This window comes from Mixophyes fleayi, chromosome 2, assembly GCF_038048845.1.
Source record: "Mixophyes fleayi isolate aMixFle1 chromosome 2, aMixFle1.hap1, whole genome shotgun sequence".
NCBI lineage: Eukaryota > Metazoa > Chordata > Amphibia > Anura > Limnodynastidae > Mixophyes > Mixophyes fleayi.
In genome coordinates, this window is record NC_134403.1 from 174855563 (window position 1) to 174873640 (window position 18078).

The following is an 18078-nucleotide window of genomic DNA, read 5'->3' on the forward strand; positions in this document are numbered from 1 at the left end:
GCGCCGTACACAGTACAAGCAGTAGACTATACAGGGTAAAACAGTACAAAACAATAAACAAAAATACCAGTACTTCAGAAACTCCAGGCAGGCTAATGTAAAAACATGGAGCAGAAGAACAAGTAGGGAGACAGGAGGGAAGAGGGCCCTGCTCATGTGAGCTTACATCCTAAGGGAGGGTAAACAGAACAGGCACAAGGGGAGCCAGATGAGGCAAGGGGAGAGAGGGAGAGCGAGTGGAGGAGATGAAGGGGTTATGTGGATGGTTGGTAGGCTTTAAGGAAGAGGTGGGTTTTCAGTGCACGTTTGAAGGAGCACAGAGTAGGAGAGAGACGGATGGAATGAGGGAGGTCATTCCACTGAAGGGGGGCTGCACGGGAAAAGTCTTGGATTCTGGAGTGGGAAGAGGTGATAAGAGTGGAGGAGAGGCGGCAATCATTGGCTGAGCGCAGGGAGCGGGCAGGAGTTTGAATGGACAGGAGGTTAGACTTGGGGTTAAATGTATGAACGTGCGGGTTCCTCAACACCCGCGTGTTCAGCGTGTTCGGCGATTAAATTTCAAGCGGCGCTGCATTGTAAAGGGAAACTTCCCTTTACAATGTAGCGCCGCTTGAAATTTAATCGCCGAACACGCTGAACACGCGGGTGTTGAAGAACCCGCACGTTCATACATTTACCCCCTGGTCTTCTAAATCTACAGTCACATTGTACTGTGTCATATAGGTAACATAGAAAGAGGAGAGCTCCATTGCTAATTGTCATTGCTAAAATACAAATAATATGTCTGGCAGGCTTGGTCTTTTAAATCTGCAGCTTTTGTTTGAAAGTGTATGAAAATAATATTGTGACCTGTGAGGTGGTCAAAATTGACTGCAAATGACATGAAATTAGTGTTAAATAGGTTAATAATAATGTAGGGAGGGGGAAGCAAATATATGTGATTTTAGCAAAAAAAAAAATAGGGTTTTTAGAAAAAAATCTGGATCCAAAGCCAAAACCAAAACACGCAAGGGCTATTTTGCCAAAGCCAAAACGAAAACCAGAACTCGGTGGTCAGTGAACATCTCTATTTAAAATGTGCTAGTGCATTCACATTGTTTATTTCAGTAATCTCCAATGACAACATGAGAGTGGCATATCAAAAATCTAGACACAGGTCAATTTATTATTATTAATATTTTTTAACTTGTTGTATTGTTGTCAAAGTGTTAACTTAAAGCTCATCATAATTCGACAAAGAGTGTTTGATTTCTTGTTCCAGATACCAGACCCTGTATTAATTTGTGTTGATATTTGTTTTAAAAAATAAAGTGACCATTTTCTGCATTTTTTTTTCCAGTGTGACAGTGACAGCGAGCAGGAAGAAAAGGTAAAATCTAATCTGTTATTTTTTGTGATTTATTTTTTATTACTGTGAACTAATGTGTATCTCGTGGGCCTTTAATACTTAATGGTAAGCCAGGCAAAGTAAAAATATTTCACTAGCAATGTTTTCTCTTGCCAGATAAGTGATTATTTTTCTTGCTCATTACTAATGATTACAAGTCATCTTTTTGTGCATAATCAAATGCAAGCTGCAATAGTATTTTCTAAAATGGTCTGTTGGACTATTTCAAGTAAAAGATGATGTCAATCTAACTAGAAAATTTGAATTGTGATTCGTCAGTAGCATTCTGCCATTAAATAAGGAAACTTTGTTTTATATTTAATGTGTTTATAAAAATACTTGTTTATAAAAAAAATATACATATTTCTTCCTATTTTCTAAGTAACAAGCATTGGGGCCTATATTGGGTAAGCCCCTTTCTACGGTGATAATTGCGATGTTTCATTGCTGCTTATAGTGGTGATAAAAAAAAAACCCTCATCGCAGCAAAATACACAGTTGACTCAGCTAAGCAATACTTAGGACAAACCACTGTTGTCGAATGTCGGCAAATCATATCCGGTAATAGTCATGTTATTGTCAACAGTAACCGCGTAATGTATGTGAAGCAAAAAAACCAAAAACAAAGCTAATTGATAAATCAGCTTAAATATTTCCCAATTTAAATTATTCTCAATGTATGTTTTAACATTGATGTTAAATACACACGTTGTTCTTATATAATCAACAGGTTAAGGTAAGTGTCTCATTATTTCATTGAATTGTGAATGTGCTGTCAGTTGCAGGTAACTGAGGATTGGTTAGTGACATGTAAAGCAAATTATGCAATTTTTCCAGCCATGAGAACTTATTATGCTTTACTACAATATAATTCTATTTTTCTTATTTTCCACATTGTGCAACATGACCCAGCTAATTTAATACATTAGTAATGACCACTGACGAAAATGGAACCAATTGTACTGATTTATGAAATATCTTTAGAAATAGTCTGTCCAAGAATGTATATAATTTTTTAAGTGAAATATTAGATGCCTGTATCTATTGTGCTCAGTAGGTCAAAGTTCCACACATAATTTATACTAATGTAATGCTACATTTATAACAACATTATTTTATGTCTTGACCTATTCGCATTTTTAAAAATTCAAATGTAAGGAACCTATTGTGAGTATTTTTCAGGTCTCTGCAGATTTTGTTATCATGCAATTTAATCCACATTATCGGACCAACTTTAGCACTATACATTTGATATGAAACAAAGACTCATTCTGTACTTTTGTTTGTCACTTCTACTATGAATGTATATGCAATATGAGATGTATTATTAGCAACAAATAATAATAATAACAATAATAATAATAATAAAACAATCAATATATGTATGATACCTATACACCAGTAGAGCAAATTATTATCTTTGTGGCAACGTCTATAAATTAATGTTTTAGGTTTTTGTTACTGGTTTTATACCAATATCAATATTGACACAAGGAGACTGATTTGGGTAATTTACTATACTTCTGTTGCTCTGTTTGCTGACTCCAACTCTTGAGAGCCATTAACAGATTGAGAATGTACTATATTAAGAATGTTTTACAGGAGAGTTACAGGTAGTCTCACTGGTCTATCTAGTTATGATAAAAGTCTGGCTTTGTGGTTGCCAAGTGTTGACATGACTTAGAGTTGGTTTTAAGTGTAACTACATATTTCAGAGGGCCCAAGCTACCAGGACGTGCTGGCACTTGTAATTTCACAAATGTTCTTAATGATCTACGCACTTTAAACTGTTACCCTGGCACCAACTACTCTGAGGTGCTAGGAGGAGTACCATTTCTATTCAGCATGTGGCTGGTTTGCCCAAGGAAGGCGGCCTGCATGTACTTTTGTGGGCCCAACAATTCTAGGGAATTGAGACCCATGCTGAACAGTCCGGGACTGGTGTAACATTATAAAACAGGGACCCCATGACCCAGATCTCCCTGTTATGGTGTGATCAGCCCAAACTGGCAAAGCATGGTTAATTATTTTTTGGTGAGGATCTTACCTTTTTTGTTCATCTATTTATTATTTTCTTTTTTTTAATTGGCAGTCATCACCATTAAGTTGATAATGATATGATGATAACTGCTGTATCTTTACTTTTGGTGCATCCAAATAGCTTAGAGTTTATCATGATGCTTCCACATACTCACACATATTCAGATACATGCACCTGAAAACATAGACTGTAATTTATGTAGATGTTTTACTTTCAGTGCGCAAACTGCAGCTTATTCTAAAGTGCTCTACTGGATCTTCTATATCCGCTCACAAATCTGCCTAAAACATTTAGGGTAGTTTTCAACTCACCTATGGTACCTTTAATGCAGATTTTATTCTCCCATTCCTACTTTGGCTTTACTTGAGAAAAATACAGATACTATTTAATTTACCATTATGTTCGCTTCTGTAGCTTGTTTAATTCGCTGAAAAATGCTGAGTATGTTTACTCATCTTGCCCTCAGTCAGCTGTAATCAAAATCTACTCTCAACTGCATTCTATAAATATACCCAGATTTTTTAATTCTTGAAATCCGAGTTTTCTAACCAAATAGACCTGCTTTGTTAAAAGACAAGAGCTATAAGACACACATGTCATTTGTATTCAGCATATACAGCCTGTTATAAAATGGAAGACATCATCGTTTGAACAGGTCAAGCATATTCAGATGAAGACAAATGGGGCTTATTTGATTTTCTTAAAATCAGGAAATGAAAAAAGTGCTCTCTGGAGAATTCATGTTCTGCCTCACTTAGATGATAGACCAAGGCATGTAGCAGAGATAAGAACAGGCGCTTGTCTTGCGTTTTTATCTCTGAAGGACGGTCAGGACTGTCAACTCGCTGACATGTGCATTATCCGTGTCATTTTAAACAAAGTGACCTGTGTAAAAGTGCACTCTGCTGTGACATGATAATGGGATGTTGGATGACAGGTAAAGTATACACTTATAAAAGGAGGCTGTGTATTATTCTTTTGTTTAAGTGACAACTAGGAACTTCCTTCCTTTGGATGAAGGGATTGTCAGATCTTAGTAGTGAGACTCTGGTTGACTTATCAAAGCTAAAAACTAAATAAATGTATTTACGAGTGTCTCGGATTGTATTATGTGGTTTCAGTGTTCTGAAGTGGGTGATAAGTGAACTAGATTGTTTTATGCAAATTATGGGGCAAAAGATCACTAACCTTGGCTACTGAAAATTCAGTTCCATAGCATTTTCCCTGGATTATTCAATTTGTATATATTTTATAAACAACTTAAATAGCTATGACATTTATAATCAGTAACAATTTTTTAGGCTGGCAATAATTGTCAGTCCAAAAGATTTTGGGAAATTATTTCAACAATAGTTGGGAGTTATTTATAAAGACACACAAGCCCAGTTTCAGTTACATGAAAAGCATACTGAGCAAATGTGTGGTGGTCAGTTTCCTTACAAAGTTATTATTAATATGCACAAATACACATTTGATACATGTATTCAAATACTTCCCCTTTATTTGCATAATTATATGAGAGGTTGTTTTAAATTTTGTCTTGTCTATGCTTCTCCAACCAAATCATCATATAGGCAGCACGGTGGCTTAGTGGTTAGCACTTCTGCCGCACAGCACTGCGGTCATGAGTTCGATTCCCGACCAGGTCCTTATCTGTGTGCAGTTTGTATATTCTCCTTGTGTTCGCGTGGGGGTGCTCCTCCCACAATCCAGAAACTTCCTAGTAGGTTAATTGTCTGCTATCAAGTTGACCCTAGTCTGTCTATGTGTGTATTTTAGGGAATTTAGACTGTAAGCTCTATTGGGGCAGAGACTGATGTGAGTGCATTTTCTTGTACTGCGCTGCAGAATTAGTGGCGCTATATAAATAAATGATGGTGATGATGATACCTCAACACCCCTCTCCCAGCCAAACAATCTTTATTTTCACATAGGCAGGCTGCATTCAGGCTCTTAGTTTTTCTATGCTTAACATTGGTTAACAACAGAAGTGTGTGACTTCTCATAATCTGCCTAGTCTAGGTTTACTATTGGCAACATCAGTTGGTCTGTTCAAGCCGCATGTGCATATGGACATGGCAAATGGACATGCTTAACAAATATAACAGGTTAATCCAGAAGGAAGGTTGTGAGTCTACTGGGTAGGTTAAGTAAAATGAAAGCTGGGACGTGGATCTCCAGTGTGATGTTGGGGTAATGTACCACAAGTTAAAGAAAAAAGAGTTAAAAAGAGCAAAACACTGAGTCCCATAGATTGTAAGCTTGCAAGCAGGGCTTTCTCACCTCTTTGTTTTACCCAGTTTGTTTATTAGTTTACTATGTTTGTCCCCAATTGTAAAGCACTACGGAATATGTTGGCGCTATATAAATAGATGATGATGATGATGAGTAGTTCTGTTGACATATATTTGCATAGGTCCACCGACTACAGGGTCTGAAATGCCAAGATGATACCTTATGTTCATATAATTAATAATATATTTCAATATGTGCTATGTCTTCCTTATAATATACAAGTAATACTAAAACAGAAATGAGTGTTTTAGCGCATATTAATAATACCTTTTTATTGTGATAAAATCATATCAGCCACTCATGGAATCGCAAGATAATAACATTAAAAAAGAACAGTTCCCTGTTCAGTAATTTCTTGCTTACAAAAAGACTAGCTTGTAACAGATTACCAGGTGTGCAAACACAATCTAAAGCTTACTTGATTCTTAATTCAATATAGCTTGACTTTACATATCGTGTTTTGAAACCTACACATTCTCCAGGTGTAAAAAACAACACTTTGACTATGTGAATAAGCCCATGGCAGCAACATTCTGTCAGTGCTATTGTTATATTTTCTACAGTTTTTACTGCTAGATAATGCTTATTCTTTACTTTGTGTCACATTGGGTGAGTGAGAAAATAACATGTTAATCAGTTGCTAGTCCTCAGAATTTCCACGGTGCTAGTATAATTAGACACTAATGCATGTAGCACAGGAAGTAGTGTTAAATATTTATAATGATAATTAAAATGTTGCAACTTTTGTTAGCACCATGGTGGATCCATGACTGGGCCCCAGGCAGGAATAAAAAACAACAACCAACCTTGTGCGCTCCAAATAGAACTAATTCGGAACAATATATAATAATAAATAAATAAATAAAAATCCAATTCCTGTCACTACCCTGTTCAAGGGTGCCAAACCTTGTAGAAAAGAAAGCAACGTTACTACATAATAGGGAGCGCCAAGGGAAAAGTACTTAAAAATTCATATGTGAGATGTTGGACTTTGTAAAGAAATTTATTAATATAATAAAAACAATGAAATGAATGGTTTAAAAATCATCAATACAAAAACAGAAACAACACAAAATCACAACAAATATAAACACATGAATATCTAATTGCTAAGAATAACATATTAAATAAAATGCATGTACAAGGCAGAAAAAGCTGCAATTTTGAAGATGAATTCAGTCTTTAGATATAAATATCCTCATAATGTTAAAAAAGCAGAGTGTGTGGTCAGTACACAATAATATAATCATCTGATATCTTAGGTATATATGGTGGCAAATAAGTGGCTTAATGCACCACAATTTCCATAGAATAGTGGGAAGTTTAGAACAAATTCACCCGATCCTAAACACCTATTGATGGTGTTAATATGCACCTCCACAGACGGTAGTTCCAGAATGTCAGAAAAGGATAAAGTGGACACTTTGTATCCCAGAGGTTCTGATGTTACTGCTGAAGGAAAAACATCCAAGCTGTTGGGGAACGATTCCCCGTAGGTATCAACAGCCGAGTGTATATTTTCTAACAGCCGGATGTATATCTTAATCCAGATATGGAGTGCTCATACTCGTATGGGTGGAAAATCAAGTGCTATGTTTGCTTGGAAATGATTCGTCCAATAGTAACCAATATCAGTAAGTACAAACATTCTGCTTATCCAAAAAAGTATTATGTGGAATATTATGCAGTGCTCAGCCCACTCAATACTGTTCACAGGAAGAGAGATAATATATTCTGAATTTGGTCAGGCGATGCGTTAGGACCAGAGTGACCAGTGTAAATAACACCAAATTTGAATTTATGGGTTTTCTTATTTAGATACACTGAAATTTTTTCCATGGACGCCAACTACCATATTTTACTGAGAAGTTGTAGTCTAGAAGGGGGGGTCAGGATTCTTCAAGTGTTTTGCGACAAGGCATCTGACAGCGTTGAGGATCTGAACAGACAGTTTCTTCCAGTACTTGTCCAGGATCTCAATAGGGGAGCAAAGGAGAAAGGACCATAGGCACTTGGAGATGTGGATGGTAGTAACATTGCTAATCAAAGTTGCAATATTATCCCAGAAAGAAGCTTTCCTTGGGCAAGACCACCAGATGTGGAGGAATGATCTCTGTTCTCCACAGCCCCTCCAACATAATTCAGAAGCAGACCCATAGATTTTTGTAAGCATTTACCTTGGATAAGATGGAAGCCTTAGAGACCCTCTCTATTATTGTTGCCCACATATCCTCATTTGGCAGTTTGCCCCATCCACCTGAGTTTGCGGATGGGGGTGTTAGTTTGTGTGGAGGAGGTGTGAAGGATATATAAAGTGGAAATAATTCCCCTTTCCAGGGCTGAGTGCACACATAAAGACTCCAAGGTGTTAGATGTCTCATTATATCGGATTTATGGAGGGAGAACAATTTATAATTTTTGACCTTTAGTGCCCTCGCTAATGCATAATTAAGTTGATGTCATTGTATATATAATCCAGCCAGTGCCAATAAAAGCAAACTCTGTTGAGATAAAAGGATATGTAAAAATGTACCCCTAACTGAAAAGTATAACTATCAGTCATCTAGGAGTTTCATAACCATCTAAAAATTGTATTCAGGACATTGATTTCTGTGTTGAGATCTAATATCTGTATAATGTACATTATTCCTTATAATACAATGCTATAAATTACAAAGTGTCGTACACCACTGAAACAGGTACATTAACAGACACATACACAGATGTTATTTTTGCATTTATTTTCATTTTTTACATACTTTTTTTATTTACCTTTATAAATACAGAAACAAACAGCTCCATTCACTGTGGTAGCTGTTGCTTGAACTCCTGTGTGCAGTGGCAAAAGGAAACTGCCATATCCATAAAGTACTCACACTCCCGTCAGTATAGTATTTGTATACCTGAAAATGCAGATTATACAAATATTATTTACAGAAATGTGAATGGAAACTATGTATTACATATTGTATACTGAAATTAAAATGAAGGGCTCTATTTACTAATGTGCACAGAGTCCTAGAAAGATAATCAAAATAGTTATATTTACATAGAAATGAATGTGAAGAGGTGATCCACTCAACAACCTGTTTAGAACAAGGTATTCCACTTTAAGTGTAATCAGTCTATGGCTTCTCTACCAAGGAAGATTTTGAGGACCAATTTATTAACAGGATATAATAGTAGATTGGGTGCCTCTTGCAAGAAATTATATATCTAACTATAACTCTTTGATTGTATTACTGGGGTGATTTATTTGGGCAATTAATTTATGGGGACGGGAAGGAGTTATTGTCTTGCTATGAGGATAAAATAGCAATTGTCTTCACTGCCAAAACCTTAAAGTTTGAACTTGGTGTACTTTTTTCAACATTACTATGTAACGTCTTTCTTCTTCACAGCCCAATTGGCCATCTACATGAAATTCCCAGCTAGCTTGGAAACATTATATGCAGAATCTATGTGAGAGTAATTCAGTCAGTACACAGCCTTCCACAGCAACTTCATTATCAGGCTTGCCAATAAAAAAGCTCAGATATGGGTAACTAGTGCAATTAACTTAATAGAACATGACAACTGATTTAAAACAGTTAAAGTTTTTAGCATAGAAATGATTTAAAACGGTTAATATAATTTAAAATAATCATAGCAGAGATGGATGGTTGTCCAACTTGACTCTTGTCCTGTCCAGGTTTTAAAGCACTGGACAATAGAGTTGAAGATGATATTGTCTGAATTAAAGTGAAATATTTACCTATAACTGCACTCTTGTCAAAGAAAGAGATTAATAAGAAAGATAAGCAGATAGACCTTGATAACTGATTGAAAATAAAATAGAAAAGCTCATAAGTGCAATCAAGTCGAGCTCCACATTGTTCTAGATGTTCATTATTGGCATCCTCTTTGGGTTTTCACTTGTGGAAAATGTCTCAACCCAATGCAGAAGTGAATGTTGCTCCTGATTAGATGGGCTCAGATCCTGTAATATTCACTACACCTCCATGTCCATTCCACCCAGTCTAGTCTTACCATACCTATAATCTCTCCTTGCCCTGAAACAAATTAGTCCAGTAGTTACTATTGGGTAATAAGAAGTTTCTAAAGTGATACACAGGTCAGTTTTTAAATAACAGATTTGTTCAGAGGTGAATAACCACTGCAAAAAATACTGCTATAGCTTCTGGCTGTTATGTTATTGTGAGTATTGTTTTTGGTTAAGCAGCAAATACTTTTCACTTACAAGAGGATGTTGTTCAGTGAAGTTTAATTTAGGCTTTCAGCTTTGGATTTGAAAGCACAGAGTTTTCTTTACTGAGCATGCCAGGGCCTTCGTAGTGGATGGACCACCATGGCACATACCAGACACATGGGCTGCTCGTGCAATAGCTCTGACACTGCTGAGACCTTATTCCCTTGTAGTGTGTTAAGTATACTATGTACCTCACACTCTAGCACATCAGTGGAGGACTCAACCCATGGCATATTCAGTGTAACTTGATACTTTCCACTACTCTTTGCAAACTGACATAAGGACAAGCATTTTTTAGTGGTGACATTAGAATAGAGATTCGAACTTCATAGGACAAGAGGCAGTGGCGGAACTGACATCTGCCACTACATAAATTGTGACTGCAACAGGGCCCGTAAGTGCGTGGGGTCTACTAATGTGGGTCTGGCAATGCACAGTGAAGTCCTAAATGGTGCTGTGTACTGCACCAGAGAGGAGGCATAACTACGCAGTATCAGGTTGTATTGGAGCCACAGCTATCTTATGCATACAACATTTAATACACACTTCCATCCTATCTGCTTGGATGTACTGCAGTCCTCCACCAAAGAAGAGTCTCAGTTCCTCCTTCTGTCAATTGTTGCTGATTGGTGGCTAATGTTAGGTAATGGTCTGTTGCTAAATTGCAGGACATCCTTTGAATGATTGCTAGTGCCAGAGTTATAATATCGTCATTTGTTCTATGGGAGCACTATTCTCTTGGAGCCTACAGCAAAGCAAGAAGTATGGCAGATAGTATGGCAATATAGTGCTTGAAATGCAGTAACGTTCTATGGTTTAGTAAGATAGATAATGCACACTTAAATCACAATTATGCACACAATTGATACTTCTCTTTATTCAATATGATTTTCTTATGTAAATTGTTATAAAACAGTATATGGGTTCATGTTGGAGAGATTTGACTTTTAAATGGTTTTTATATTTTCCACACATGCATACTATAATATTCCCTGCAGTGACCCTGTTCTCGAGCACAGAAGAAAAAAAAGATTTTTATAAATAAATGGTAATAAAATACATTGGCTCAGCAGTTGTTTTGGGTTACAGGCCATAAAATGTAAACAAGAATATGGGATGTCTACTGGATGAAAAATGAACAGTGAGGTTAAATCTAGCAACTAACTGTGTTTTAATGATTTCTTCTCCAGCATTATGCTACTTTTAGTTCTGCAGTAAACATTTTTTAGAGCTATTATTATTCTGGTGGAAGATTAAGAAAGCTGTAAAACAAATATCACTACAGCCAATAAAAAAATATATAAAAAGCACTTTTAAATAGCACTTTACAAATGGGCAAATTAAATAGCACTGAAATTACATTACAGTCGTACATTACTAATAATGGCAATAATAAATTAAGAATATTATCTTACATTCTCTGTAGATGGTGCTGCTCATTTAACAGAAACAGCCAGATAAAAAGCATGTTTTCTATCACTAAAGGATAGAACATTTTTCTCATGGAAGAAAAAAAAAAGTATATATTTTTGTTGTTTCAAAGCCTTATCTTATGGGTAACGTCAGTAATGTTAATAATGTTGACATTTGTTAAATAAGATTAAAATGTGTTCCCTTCCTAACTGCATCTTTTTATATAACTCACTAGATCATCATTTTAGAACATGGCCAAACATTACTGTAGCCAAATTTGTTTATTCGTATATACTCATACACCCACTTCCTACTCCATCAGTGTCTCTTGCAAGGGGTACTGGGACGGGAGCTTGGCATCACATGGAAGGGCATACAGGGTAGCAATGTCATTGTGTAAGCGAGTACGATTGCAGATTTAAGACAGTCGGGCATGGACATGTTTTGTTCTAATTTTATATTGATTTCATGTTTTAAACAAAAATAAATTCTGCCCCCTCTCGGTCTGGGGTTCATGGAAGGGGAGAGCAAAATAGGTATTCTTAGGCAGTATTGAGAAAACAGGAAAAACAAGAAGAGCGCTGGACCCAGATATATTAAAAATACATATAAATTTTAATACATTCAAAATGTAATAATAATAAGCTATAATAGCTATAACGGCTCATGTAGTAAAGTAAAAATATGCCAAACTTGAATGATCACAAGGTCATGTCAAATTTCACAGCAATACTTCAGATAATACCTAAACAATCATAATAGCCTAAAATAGGTAATTCTACTTTAAATAGCATCTCTCCTGGAAATATATTGTGGAAGGAAATATGAAAATAAGCTCCCTTAATATTAAATCTCCAAATGTATATTGAGGATGATACAGGACTCCTTAGGATAAGACGACAATGATAACTCAGATGTACAGAGAAGTTGTGTGCAGGGGAAACCTTTAGCTTGTGGGAACAGTTCACAGCATAAACAATAAGTCTGTAATAGAAAATCAATACTTATCCATTCATGTAGTCCATAATCCTTAGTAATATGGAGATTGAGAGGGAACCAAAGTCTTCCAATAGGTTGTAAATATTCTAAGTTCCAGTAGCATGCTGAAAGAAACCTTGGGGTTTAGGAAATCTGAAGCTGTGCCAAAATGGGGGGAGCCGATAGCAATATCACTTGACGCGTTTCTCAGCCCTGAATGGATGTTTCATCAGAAGCAAGGAAGTTAAACTCATCTCCAGCAGTGTTTTTACAGGAAAACAAAACGGTCCAATCCGTATAAGATCACATCTCTCATATGCAGATAATTAATCCGTTGTCATAGTGATTTGTGGTAAACAGGTGAGAACAGAAAACGATCATGTGGTTCTCATTGTCCAGTAGACAAACTTTTTTTAAGCTCAACTTTTTCGTCAAAACAATCTGTGAGAATCTTAGGCTTTCTTTTGGTCATGTGTCTTTTACAAAATAATGACAACAAACAGTCTCCATTGTGAAATAATTGAGTAAACATGTCACCAAGCAAGTTATATATCTCTCACAATAACTAACTGCACTCTTACTTTTAAATATTAGTTAAATGAAATTAGGTTAGCAAAGCCAACTATTAGATAAATATCACATAAAATACAATATGGCTTAACATAATACAGATAATAATAGAAGGCTCTATTATTTCCCTAAAGCATGAATAACAATATATAAATATATAAAAACATATCTATCTATCTATCTATCTATCTATCTATCTATCTATCTATCTATCTATCTATATATCTATCTATGTTTTAAAATAAGTGAGTATATCATATAATGAAATTACCTCAATTAACCTTATACAATACCATAAATAATATTTATCTCTTCCTATAGTCATGCATGACGGACAAAAAACTCGATATGACTTGTATCATAAGAACAATTGTCAAGAGGGTATAATGGCAAAATGGCAATACCAACAAAGAAAAAAAACAAAAAAAGAGGATAATAATATATAGCCATGAATGTCAGATATTAGCGCCATAAAAAAATTGTTTAACTAGAAATTCAATCCCTTAAATAAAACTCTCACATGTACACAGGTAACAATATAAATGAATCCTCGTATCCCTCACAAATCATGTAATATTGAACAGTGTCAAAATTTTAAGTCTAAATCCAATAACATGTGGAGGTTTGTTTAACTAACAATCCAATCCCATAGAAAAACCTCACCAGGGTACACTAATAACAATTTAAGTGGATCCACAATTCTTATAAACCAAACAGTATTGAGCGTTATCATATAATTGAGGGCTAATGGTATTAAAGTTTTGAGCCTGAAAATCCAGTATGCCTCACATTTACAAAGGAGATTATAGCTAACTTCTTCTCTTTTGGTGGTATTAATATATTCTATAGCTCTTATTTTAAGGACCTCCATATTAAAACTCAAGCAAATATTCACATGTTGTGAGAAACTATGTGTATTCACATTTTTAGAAATATTCTGACAACGTTCTAAAAACCGAATATTCAGATTTCTTATGGCGCATCCAACATACTGTGTTCCTCAAGTACAATTGATAAGATAAATTACATAAGAGGACTGACAATCCATAAACTTGTCGATTTGGAAAACTCTCACTCTTCACAAATGAAGAGAATAAAGTACTTTTATGATCTACATGTCTGCAGGTGATATATTTCAGTTTACCACAGCGGTAGAATCCGCTTGGTCTACTATACAGTCAACTGCCATCCTTAGGTACCAAGGAAACTAAGGGCCCTGGGCCCATATCCTTAAAGAAACTCAGTGCTAGCCTCTGTTTCAGATTATGCGATCTTCTAAAGATTGTATTTTTTCTTTTATTGTCCACTGGACTTATCAATTCATCCAACTCCAATAGGGCAGAATTTTTTTGCAATGATTTTCTTAATTTCAGTTGTGTAACTATTAAACTGAGTGATAAAGACCATCGACTTATCTGTCTCCTGGCTCTTAGACGTTTGGTGTAGGAGTTGGGTTCTATCAATTTGTTACACTTCATTAAGAGCTTTTACCAGAATATGTTCAGGATAACCCTGATTGCAGAACTAATAACTAATAGGGTAGAATATTTCTCATGTTCTTCTACTGTAGAGCAATTCCTCTTCATACAAGTTTTCCCTTGAGGATTTTGTTTTTCCAGCCATATAAATTACCACTCTTATAATGCACATATCTATGTGCGTCATTATCTTTAGAATAGGTTTAAGTCTTAATGAAAAGGTCCTCACCAACTTTTACTGTCAAGATAATTATTGGTGAAAGGGTGAACAGTGCTAGTGAAATGTAAACCATAATCATTACTATTAAGATGACTAAGAAAGGCAGAAATAGATGTGGAATCCCTGTCCCAAATAAAAAAAAATCGTCAATGTTCCTACCATAGAGGACCAGGTTCACCCTGAATGAAGATCTCCAGATGAATTGTTCTTCAAATAACCCCATATAGAGGTTAACAAAACTCGGGGCGAACCTGGTCCCCATGGCCGTACCAAGGATCTGCAACTAAAATTGTGAATCAAAAAGAAAATAGTTGTATTGCAAAACAAACTGAATAGAGGAAAGGATAAAGTCCCACAATGCATGGTCCATAACATAATTAAGTGTCAAAACATGTTTAACAGCTTAAATCCCTTTTTGATGGGGAATATTGGAATACAAAGACTAATATTCTGTATTGATCTTAAATATTCTGTAGTATATTTAAGATGCTTTAAAGTGAACACTAATGGTTATAAATGTGAGTCAACAAAAAAGATAAATTACTAGTGAGGGACCCAATATCAGAAATGATGGGTCTCCCGGGAGGTGCTAGTAAGGTTTTGTGAATTTTGGGCCGGTAGAGATATGTGGCTGTGATAGGATACTGAACATAATGAAACTGAAAAGTTTCCTTAGAAATCATGACATTGGGCCATATTCAATAGATGTCTATGTTCCAATTGATATCTAAGAGTAGGGCCACTTTTCAATTCAACATAGAAATTTCCATCATTAAGCTGTCTCATAGCTTCTCGATGAAGACCAGACCAGTAAAACAAATTTTGTTTTGTTTTTTTTCATTTGTTTGACTGGTCTGGTTTTTACCAGTAAATTTTTATACTTTTTTTTGGGACATCAGACATGCAGACATTCAACTTTTTTTGAGACATGTCCACTATCTGGAGCTGTAATATTTGAGAGCATTATTGGTCTGGTTTCTATGTGCCGCACTATTATCATCAGCATGGATTCTTGACCCCATTGCCGTATTAGAGACTCTCTTTCCATTGATTTCTGATTTTTGGCTAACCTATATATGACCTTTGGGATCGTAACTCTCACATCATTAGAGTCACATTTGCTTATTGCCTTGGTGCACGGATTCATTCTTATTTTGTTGTCCTATATCTCAATTTTTATTCTTGATTTTTTTTACAATTATTTTCATTCTTTATCATTTTTCCTTTTTTCTCGTTTAATTATATTTTTTATTTTTATTTTTATTTTTTATTTGTATTTTTATTTTATTTTTATTAATACCATTTGTTGTTTTTTTATTTTTTCTATTTTTGCGAGCGCATTTGGGACTTTTTTATTTATTATAGCGATTATAGCTTATTATTATTAACTTTTGAATATATTAAAGTTTATAGGTATTTTTAATATATCTGGTTACAGCACTCTTCTTGTTTTTCCTGTTGTATTTGCTTGCGCACAGATCCCATTTTTGGTGAGCTGCGGTCTGGATCAGCATTGTTTATTATATCGGTCATTTAGCACCCATATATTTGTTTGCTTTTTAGTATTGAGAAAAGCCTAGTGTGCGCCGCAGCTCACAGGGGTGCCGCGGCACTGTCACAGTGGTGCCGCCAACTCGCAGAGGCCAGAACATTTGAAAAAAAATACTTACCATTCCGTTGGCGCCCGGGACCGAGTGGTGCCCGGGACCCAGCATCCTCCTCACTTCTCACTGAATGTTGTGATGATGACATCATGCCCGACATATTCACTAAAATGCGACAGTGGAGAGGTGGATGCTGGGTCCTGGTTTCCGCCCGATTGGTAAGAAAACAGAAAAAAAGATAGAAGAAAGAAGGCCAAGTTTGGTAAGTAAAGAAAGGGGAGGTGAAATGGTGATAGGAAACAGCAATGGAGGAGCAAAAGAATGAGGGAGGGGGCAGAGTGTGTGGGTGAAGAGGGGCAGAGTGTTAGGATGAAGAGGGGCAGCGTGAGGATGAAGAGAGGCAGCATGTGGATGAAGGAGGGCACAAAGTGTGTGGATGAAGATGGGCACAGAGTGTGTGGATGAAGATGGGCACAAAGTGTGTGTAGATGAAGGAGGACACAGAGTGTGAGTAGATGAAGGAGGGCATAGAGTGTGTGTGGATGAAGGGGGAACAGAGTGTGTGTGGATGAAGGAGGGCACAGAGTGTGTGTGTGTGGATGAAGGAGGGCACAGATTGTGTGTGGAAGTAAGAAGGCACAGAGTGTGTGGCTGAAGGGGGCACAGAGTGTGTGTGGATGAAGGAGGGCACAGAGTGTGTGTGGATGAAGGAGGGCACAGAGTGTGTTGATGAAGGAGGGCACAGAGTGTGTGGTCAAGTGTGATCATGAATGGGCACAGTGTGAATTTTGTACATGTTGTTTTATTTTGTTTGATCTTATTCCTCTTAATATTAGCTGTAAATTATTCTTTGACAGAAATATAATTGAAAAAAATATATAAAAATATTATTTTCCCTTGGATTTATGTGTTATTTTTGCAAACAACTTACTAAGTATTTTTGTCCTGACCTAAATACTTATTACATTATTTTGACCTTATAAAACAGGACTGCTCGGTAATTATTTTGGAGGGGTGCCTTGAAAAAATTATGAAGACTCTAAGGGTGCCGCGAACTGAAAAAGTTTGTGAGCCACTGGCCTAGTGTGTGGGCTTATATTGTGTGCCTATGTTTTTATCATTTGATATAGATTGACAGAGAAACTAATAAAAATAGTTTTGCTTTAAATGCTCAACATTGCTCTTAAACAGCTAATAATTTGTTATAAGACTAAATCAATTCACGTTTTACGAAAATGTATGCAGTAATAATTAATCTGAATAATACCTGTAACACATGTATAAACCTGATATGCAAAGCATAGGTCACAGTAAATTGAAGTGGTATTAAATGTCACATTTGCACACATGGTGCATGCTAGGTGCCTCTTTATATGCATATTTCTTAGAGTTTGTGCATTTAAGGATAGATGTTTGGCATTTCACAGAGCACAAGGACAAACATTCTGCTCATATTAAAAGATGTATTGCTTGCACAGACAGCCTCATTGCCTGTCAATCAAATCTCAAAGGGAAATTAGTGTTAATGAATATACTTTTTTATCTTTATTAACTTTTTCCATTGCCATTTGGCTTTACAAAAGAAAATATAGGTATGTATATATATATATATATATATATATATATATATATATATATATATACATATATATATATATATATATACATATATATATACATATATATATATATATATATATATATATATATATATATATATATATATATATAAATATATATATATATATTATGGCACTAGTGACAGCAACAGCCAAAAGCAGCTGTCACAGGTTACTGCACATACCAAAATGAAGGTATCACCAAAAACAAAAAAGTTTGGTGC

The 18078-nt window shown here is 35.6% G+C and overlaps 1 protein-coding gene across 5 annotated transcripts in view; it reads left to right on the plus strand.

The window, feature by feature from the left end:
* AUTS2 (activator of transcription and developmental regulator AUTS2) overlaps positions 1 to 18078 on the plus strand; it is a 1332985-nt gene that overhangs the window by 902884 nt on the left and 412023 nt on the right. For all 5 annotated transcript variants that reach the window (XM_075195009.1, XM_075195006.1, XM_075195008.1 and 2 more), the window contains one exon: positions 1340 to 1369. In XM_075195009.1, coding sequence (XP_075051110.1) covers positions 1340 to 1369 — 30 coding nt within the window. The remainder of the gene's footprint in view (positions 1 to 1339; positions 1370 to 18078) is intronic.